The 9,390-nt window shown below is 44.0% G+C and overlaps 1 protein-coding gene across 1 annotated transcript; it reads right to left on the bottom strand.

Moving 5' to 3' along the window:
• Positions 1-5,372: 5,372 nt before the first annotated feature.
• Positions 5,373-8,744, bottom strand: LOC147431183 (G-type lectin S-receptor-like serine/threonine-protein kinase SD2-5). The gene has a single exon (XM_086493821.1). It carries the CDS (start codon positions 8,616-8,618, stop codon positions 5,901-5,903), a length of 2,718 nt encoding a protein of 905 aa, XP_086349947.1. The 5' UTR covers positions 8,619-8,744; the 3' UTR covers positions 5,373-5,900.
• Between the last annotated feature and the right edge of the window lie 646 nt (positions 8,745-9,390).

Here is a 9,390-nt window from a genome sequence, read left to right as displayed (position 1 = left end):
CTTTACGAATACATTGTCATGCCTTTTGGCTTGACCAATGCACCAGCCACATTCAACCGCTTGATGGAGAAGCTGTTCAGGCCTCATCGAACCTTCACTGGAGTGTTCTTTGATGATATTATCATCTACTCTAATTCATTGGAGGAACACAAGCAACACCTCCAGGTAATATTTCAAGTTTTAAGAGAGAATAAACTTTATGTTAATCGAAAGAAAAGTGAATTTTTCTTGCAAGAGATTCAGTATTTAGGTCACATTATCTCTCAAGATGGCATCCAAATGGATCCATCCAAGTTAGAGGTAATAAAAGGATGGCCTAAACCAAGGAATCTTCATGAACTAAGAAGCTTCATAGGTATGTGTGCATACTATAGACGCTTCATAGAAAAGTTCTCACAAATTGCGGGACCATTACATGACCTAACAAAGAAAAGCGTTAGGTATACATGGTCTGCTAAGGAGAACAATGCTTTCGAAAAGCTTATCTCTCAACCTGTGCTTACACTACCGGATCTCTCAAAACCATTTGAGGTCCAATGCGATGCTTGTGGTGATTTCCTTGGAGCTGTTTTGCTCCAAGAAGGGCACGCCATAGGCTATGAGAGTCGAAGGCTCGACCCTGTTGAGCAAGCTCTAGGCATATACGAAAAGGAACTCCTTGCAATTCTACATGCCTTAGACTCATGGAAGCACTATTTATTGGGGACTCCTTTCATTCTGCGAACGGATCACCAAAGTCTTAAGTACTTCATGACGCAGACCAAGCTCTCCGACAAACAAATGAGGTGGGCAAATTTCCTTTGTGCAATTTCATTTTCATATTGCTCACATTGCTGGCAAGCATAATCAAGTAGCCGATGCACTCTCAAGACGACCGAGAGTGAATGCGGTTTCCATAGCAACTCACAATGATCTATCTTCAATGATAGATGAGTATGCTATTGATCCCGATTATAGAGATGTGATTTCAGCCCTTGCATTAGGGAAGAAAGAAGAACCATTTACTTTACAAGATGGTTATCTTCTCTATGGCAATAGACTATGCGTTACTAACTCCCTACGTGAGAAAGTAATGTATGAATCTCATGCTCCCCCATATGCGGGGCATAGAGGGATTCAGTCTACCTTAAAGGGAATTGAAACATATTTATATTGGCCTACCATGAAAGTGAACATACAAGAGTATGTTTCCAAATGTGTGGTATGTCAAAAGACAAAATTTGATAGAGGGAAGCAACCTGGATTGCTTCAACCCTTGCCAATCCCTAATTCACCATGGGAGAGCATATCCATGGATTTTATCTTTGGATTGCCTAAGTCTATCCATGGGAATACGGGAATATGGACGATAGTAGAGTCTATCCATGGGAATACGGGAATATGGACGATAGTAGACAGGTTCAGTAAACAAGCTCATTTTATACCTGTCAAAAAGACTATCAAAGCCCATCAAATGGCAACCCTCTTCATTTCACAAATTTTCAAATACCATGGCTTGCCAATGTCCATAGTGTCGGATAGAGATCCTAGAATGACCAGTAATTTTTGGAAGGGTCTCTTTGAGAATTTAGGGACAAGGCTAAATTTCTCTTCGGCCTATCATCCACAAACGGATGGCCAAAGTGAAATAGCTAACCTAACCATTCTCGATCTACTAAAAGCCTATGTAACGGAAGTAGATCAAAGATCCCAATGGGAGAAGTACTTACCCTTAGTGGAGTATGCTTACAATAACACTGTACATACTTCCACGTGAAAAGCACATTTGGAGGTAATTGAGGGAAGATCAAAAAGTCCCTTGCTACTTAAGGTACATGGGAAGATCTTCGCTGCAGATGAGTATAGCCGAGACCTACAAGAATCTTTCCAAAAGATTAAGGATGCTATCTCTATCTCACAGCAAAGGCAAAAGGCTGCTGCTGACAAGCACAGAAGAGCCCAAGCCTTTAAAGAAAACGATTGGGTCTTGTTAAAGTTTCCCAAGGCTCGATTAAGGCACACGACGGGCAAGAATCCTACGGGCCACCAAAAGTACTATGCTAAACTAGCAAAAAGGTACTATGGTCCCTTCCAGATTCTTAGGCCAATCAATGACATGGCCTATCAACTTAAGTTGCCCAATCATTGCCTCATACACAATGCTTTTCATGTGAGCCTATTAAAGCCTTACAAAGGAGAGCCACCTCAAGAACCAACTATTGAAGACCCACCGGAGATCGAGGACCAAGAGGAGGTGTTGTAGCCCGAGTCCATTCTACGACATGAAGACAAGGTATTAGGAGACGGTAAGACTATCCGATGATATCTTATTGAGTTTAAGAATTATCCTTTTGAAGATGCTGGATGGATGCAAGGCATACAATTAAAGGATAACCTAAACCTTTTCAATGCTTACAATGCTTCCCAAGAGTAAGCAAATGTAAAAAATGTTAAAAATGAACAAAGTTTTTGTCTTATAAGACTCTTCTTTTCTTTATTTGTGCACAAAAATAAAGTAGTATGCATGCCTAGATCAAGTTTGTGGAGATGACGTCTCCCAAACACCAAGTAGAGCTTGTCACTCTACTATGGAAGACTGATAGGACTGATGTGCAGACATGCTTGCGGAAGCCTCAGGCTCTCAAGCGCCAAATGGACTAGTCATCCATTATGGAATGATATCGTAGGGTAACATAGGGATCCTCTACCCGCTAAGAAAAGGACTCATGAATATGCTTTATCTTCTCTACACCATAGTCGAGGACGACTATGATTTCAAGAGAGAGGTAATGTCATAAAAATCAATATCTAATTCTCCTAAATGATTTTCTCATATTAAACTGATCATTTAATGTGGGGAGGTACCAGAGGAGAAAAAGCTACAATATTGGTTAAGCTAGCAGACCGGCCATAGTAGGGATCCAAAGGAGGGAAAATAGGGATCAAAAAGGGGGGGGCATCTGCAAAAGAGCCATGTGCAACAATGGGCTAAAAAGACCCTAAGGTTCAGCCCATTAAGACTTCCAAAATGCTAAGGTTCCAAAATTCAAAGGTTGTGTCCAAAGGTCAACCCTAGGGAAAATTGGATTCTTAGTGTGTGTACAAAAGTCTTCTTCAAAGCCTACAAAGGAGGGGGCGAGCCCATTTAGTAGGGGATGAGAGAGAAAGCCACACACACACACACACACACACACACACACAGGCTCCCTTTACACAAAGGGAATTAGGGACACATGTCAGCTCCCTAGGCTAGATGCCCACAAGGTGTGCCCAATTCCTATTGGAAGACCCTTGAAGTGGACCAATGAGAATTAAGCTAGAGTAAATTTAGTTTAATTAATTTAAAAACATTTAATAAAAGAAACCAATGAGAATTAAGTCTCCTAGAAGACTATTGGGCAGACTCCCAAGGGATCCAATGAGCATTCAGGAGCCCAATGGCTTGCTTGATTCCTATTGGCCAGGAGGCAAAGGGGTCCAATGAGAGTTTAGTTTAATTATTTAATTACCTAAAGCTCTCACAAAAGGGGAAAGGAGGACACATGTCAGAAGGCTATCACTTATGCTGCTTAACACCCATTGGCTTGACTTGGGGAGGTCCAATGAGGCAAAAGCCAGACCAATTTAGCAGGAAGGGCTCGCCCAAGAGAGAGAGGGGGCTGATTTTTGCTTGGCATTGACACACACACACACTCACACTTGACCATGTGTGAAGAAAGAATAGTCTATCTCCTCCCAAGCTTTAATGGAGAGCTCATCACCTACTCCAAGCTTGTGAGATAGAAGCCTACATCAACACTCTCTTGGCATGTGGATGCAAATCCAACCAAGAGCCAAGCTTAAATGCATGCTCATCTTCTCTACTAAGCTAATTACTAAGCTAAGCTATGCTAATATGAGTGATTATGTGAGGAGATGTACATCTTTCTCGTAAGATACTCCTTCTTCCTCTCAATCTACTCTCATACCCTGCTAGCTCTCACCATCTTCGAAGGTGTGTGAGGTCTTGGGTCTGAGAACGGGGATAATTCAAGTTGTGTTTGATTAAGTGTTTTGCTTAGTGCATGAAGCTTCCATCTTCATTGCACTAGCTAGTCTTGAAGGAACACAAAGAATTGTATTGTACAATGTCTCTCTAGATGGGAGAAACCATAATACAAAGCCTTTTGGAGGGGGGACCGGCTCCATGCAAATCCGGTCCTCAACTGTTGTCAATAGCTTAATTTCTCTCTCTTTTGAAAGTATTGTTGATGCTATCTAACTAGGTGTTATGCTTTTTGTTGCTCTCTCCACCCAAGCACTCTTGTAATTCTCATTAGGAATCTATTCTAATGAAATGCCCACTATGTTCATGCTAATTTCCGCTACACATAAGTTATTAGGCCATTAAATGTTACAGGTTTGCCCCTTTATAAATATTGGAGAGACATGCAGACTCTCCATGAACAACCCTGATTTAATCAGTGCACTTTCCCAAGAAGGTTTGGACAAAGTCTCACAATAGTCCCCACATTGTGACTTACCTCATAATGACTTACCTCAACATCATGAGCTTCTCTGAGGGAGGCACTGCATACTTAGCTAGGTACGATTGGGGACAGGGGGCCGCTGGCCCGGCCCCTAATCGTACCTAGCTAGGTATGTGGTGCCTCTTTGAGCAGAAGCTCATGATGTTATGCATTGTATCAAAAACACTGAAAAAGACTCCGTTCTCCTACATGAGAAATTTTCTAAATCTTCTTGTGTTTGTGGTTCCTCAATATGTTTGTGCAAACTTTCATACTATGGAAACCTTGATCTATGCTCTCTTTTTTTTTGCAGCTCCTCAAACGCAAGATTTTTGATTCACAAAAATCTTCCAATGAGCACGTTATTCATCGAGTCAATGCTCAGTCTTGACATGTGTTCGTGGTTATACATAGATGAGCATGCTTTTACTTCGAAATTAGGGACAAAGTTTAGCATCATATTTGTGTTTCATAGAATCTTTCATCGTGATTTTGATACATTTAAAACAATTATCAACAATTCATCAATATTATCATATTATACATTGAAATCTATACAAAATATGCCTAGATAAGGCTAACTAACATGACTAGCTGCAATTATTATCTACAATAGATAGGTGGGTGCAATAGATTGGGGGCTATGTGAAACACGGAAACATATGCGGTGAGCCAATGTGTGAGCCCGGGTACCCCTCTAGATTGGTAAGAGAAAGATAACTTTTAATTGTCATGATAACATTGTCTAGAGACCAAGATGATTTACTAGATGAGTGTTGAACTTGTGTGCATGTGTCTGTGTGTGTGTGTGTGTGTGTGTGTGTGTGTGTGAGAGAGAGAGAGAGAGAGAGAGAGAGAGAGTAGGGGGGGCGGGGGAGTGTGATGTTTAGTTCCCATTTTACATCTCATTATACATTCCAAAATCGTACATTGGAGGAAGATGTGTCTTTCTGATCAGACTTCTTGTTTACATGATAGAACCAACCTTACAGGACCCTAGCCCAAGCCAACTGTGAGGAGTTCTAAAGACTCCAGAGCAATGTATAGCTCCATTGCTTTCTTCGTAGGCAAGCTGCACCTCTGCCATATTGCCGAAGTCATGCGGGATAGTCACTTCCTAGACTAGATTATACAAGCTCCTTGAAGCTGCTAAAATTGTTTGACACTGCTGAACACACATTCACAAAGCTCAACCATAAAACCGATCGCCCAATTCCTTTACAGAAAGGATCAAAACTGCCCACCTGATAATCCCAAAGGTTTGGAATTAGTGGCCTTAGAAGGTTTTCAGCAGGCTCATCAATGAAGTTGCCTCTGAACATGTACAAGGATGGAGCTTGCTTTTGCCTGCCAATGCATCCTTTTCCAGCCTAATAACCAAAGTGTACCTGTATCTTCCATTGTGTAAAGTATTTACCGACCCTGCGACAGCATCTGGCTCTGAGTCGAAATCGTACCACTAAAAATGGTGTAGGAGGTGCTAGAACCTGAACTTGCACCCACTGGAGATGTGTATTGGGTGGATTCGCTGAGCTTGAGGCCCTGTAACGAGTATGGGACCTCCGTCATGCCTTCCAACATCTGCACGACGGAGACCATGCTAGGACGGTCAGCTGGATCCGTCTGCACACACGCAAGGGCCAAGGTGAGCACGTGCACAAAGCTCTCTGTGGGAACATCACTAGCGTGCAAGCGCTCATCCATGACGGCAGATTGCAAGAATGATGCATCATTCGAGCTTATATTGAAGGCAGAGTCCTTGGAGCCATTTAATAAAGACTTGGAAGCAGTACCATGTTGAGTGGCGGCAACTGTCTTCATAGCCCATACAGGTAGGTACCCCCTTTCTGCATCCAAACATTGACGCCCTGTTAGGAGCTCCAGCAGCACCACTCCATAGCTAAACACGTCTGACTTGGCAGTGATCGATGTTTCCTGTAGCCACTCCGGTGCTAGGTACCCCCGTGTCCCTTTCAGTGTCGTCATAGCAAAGCTTTTGGCGTCGCCGCCCACAAGCTTGGCCAAGCCAAAGTCTGCAACCTTGGCATGAAAATCCTCATCGAGCAGTATGTTTGCTGGCTTGACATCACAATGCACAATGTGCTCAGCAGAATGATGGTGCAGGTATTCCAAACCCTTGGCCGTGTCCAATGCTATCCGACACCTCTTCTCCCAATCAAGCACCACTGCCGGGAGCTCAGGGGATGCCATTACATAAGCATTTCGATCCAGCATCAGAGAGAAGCTGTTGCTGCTTTCCCCCCGCTCCACATCACTACTTCGACGGTCCCGTAGATCATAAAGCCACTTATCCAAGGAACCTCTGGGCATGAATTCAAACACCAGTAACCGCGCATCCCTCTCCATGCAAAAACCTTTCAAGGATACCAAATTCACATGCGACACACTCCCGATCGTCGCAACCTCTGCCTTGAATTGGTGGTCCCTTGTGTTGCCAACTTGCTCCAGCCTCTTAACCGCCACCTTCATGACACCACTGGATGTGCTCAGGACTCCTTCAAAAACAGAACCAAATCCACCAACAGCAAGCCTTTTGGAGAAGTCATTAGTGGCAACTTGCAAGTCTTTGTAAGAGAATCGCGGGGGTAACTTCGACAGCTCCTGCAAGAAACTTTCTTGGGTTTTTTCCCTGTGGCTTTTCTTCAACCACCATTTCCATGTTATTATGCACAGCACAAAGAGTGCTACAGCAGCACCAACCACAGTAGTGCTGACAATGATGGCAATGGATTTAGATTTCTTGTTGGAAGAAGCTATCTTGAGGAACATTACCTGACCGGTTGTAGTGCCCTGGGAAGGTAGCGCAATGGTGTAGAGGATTGGGAAGAGAGCGCAAGACAGTCCACTTGAATCAAACAGGGCAGCATTGCAAGAAGCATTTTGAGCACATCGGGAACGGCACTCATCTTGAGAGCTCACAGAAATTGCAGAAGGCTGGGGATGGAAGGAAACATTAATGGGTTGCAAGCTGTAGGCAGGGTTGGATGCAACGCATGTGGAATTAAACTTTGGCATCTGAAATTCCTCTGGACAACTGCATTTTCTGGTCGCTTCATCTTGAGCATTACACACACGCTTCTCACTTGACATCTTGAAACCTTCGGGACAACTACACTCCCTAGTTGCCTGATTGCACAGACCATACTCTCCGCACACAAGGGGATAGTCACAGTAACTACTGATTGATGAGTTGTAATACAACAATTGCTCACTTGGGTTACTTAAACTGGGGCGATTGATCATAAAATTAGCATCTTTGAAGAGAGCAGAGCCTATCAAATCGGTCCGATTTGGCAGTGGATCATTGTCCAAAACATTATGAGCTATGGCTCCCAACAAAACTGACTGATTGTCGTAAAACTCAATGTCCTCATGGATTACTATGTAGTCTGGAACTCCACCCGTAGATTCATTGAGACCAAGACTGTAATATACAAACATATTAGCCCTAGTGAACAGCACAATGCGGCCCAGCAGGCTCAAGCCAGCTGCATAGCAACCAGGTATACTGAAATCCGAATATACAGACACTCTGTCAAAAAGGGTGGTGTTCCGAAAGAACTTCATACCAGAGGGAATGATTAGCACATCGTCAAAAGACCCAAAGCTTTGCCACACACTATCGCCCGCAGCATCAAGGAGAACAAGGTTGCCATCATCCTGGAGGGTTAGGTTTTCGGCACCTGCGCCAGAAGTGGGGGTTTGCCAGACCACCACAGGAGTTGAGGAGCCATTCAAGTTGACAGCAAAGGCAAGGACACCGTCATTGCGGAATTCCACAGTGCAATTGGTGCCGATCCAGGGTTTAGGAACAGAATTGAAAGACCAGATGAGGGCATTGGGGGTTTTGAAGGTGTAGCGCACGCCGCTCATGCACTGCTCGACGCCGGAATCGACCCAAGTACGCAGATCGAGCTGGAATTGCTTGTTCTGCGATTGCAGCCAGAGGGCGTGCGCGAGAGTGAAGAGAGTGCCGCGGGGCACGGTTGATGGGAGGCCAGGAACGGCTGAGCCACTGCTCATATAACTCTGCAGCATGCAGCAAATGAAGAGGAGGAGAGGAAGGGCACTTACATGGTATCCATAAATGCGCAGTGTCATGAGCTTCATCCTGCTCGATGATCGGCTAAGAGCAGGCCTATCACGCGCTTAGTAATGAAGCTCATTTGCCCCATAGCTCAGTCTATTGCAATTTCCAAATTTTCCATTATCTTTGCTCACTATGCAATAAACAATTATTTGCTCCAACTTAGTCTAAAACCATGCATCATGAATGTCATGAGCATTGACGAAACGCCCTATGCTTTATGCCCAAGTCAAACACGGTGTCCTCGTACTTTTGTCTTCCTAAAGTTGGCTCCCCAACTTCTAACCACGCATTCACACTCGCAAAGACTGACTAGACTCTAGAGCCTCTCGAAGAATGTGCTCTTCTTCACTTCATGGTGCTCCCAATTGTTAAGAAAAGTAAAGTTGATATAACGCAACATTAAGCCAACACCGTGAGAGGGCCAACTAGCTTCTTTGTTGTGTGACAGAGTTGAAGTTCCCCTCTACACTCTCAGCTGAAAAGGTTCATGGACGCACTTTGAGCTGAAAAGGTACGTGGAACCTCTAAATACTCGGCAGGAAGTGCCACCCATCCTTTTTGTGGGTCTATAAATGAAAGGCTACCTTTTCATGAATCACGTCAAGCCACAGAGGACTCACATCCCTACACAAGCTCCCCTCGTATGTAGGTTTGAACCCTACCTAAGTTTGCATTATCGCAAGCTTCCCGTGAGCAAAGTAACCAGAGGAGTCATGCTCACTCGACTATGGCAGGGTGGAGTTATCTAATTCTACTAAGCTGCAAAGAGCATGTCTTGTCCGACAAGACCCT

Source organism: Adiantum capillus-veneris, chromosome 21, assembly GCF_014529385.1.
Source record: "Adiantum capillus-veneris isolate H3 chromosome 21, ASM1452938v2, whole genome shotgun sequence".
Classification (NCBI taxonomy): Eukaryota; Viridiplantae; Streptophyta; class Polypodiopsida; order Polypodiales; family Pteridaceae; genus Adiantum; species Adiantum capillus-veneris.
This window is presented reverse-complemented; position numbering and strand designations above follow the sequence as displayed.

What these genes read in the sequence shown, in the direction of transcription:
- LOC147431183 (XM_086493821.1), bottom strand. Translation starts at nt 8,618, where the DNA reads ATGAAGCTCATGACACTGCGCATTTATGGATACCATGTAAGTGCCCTT.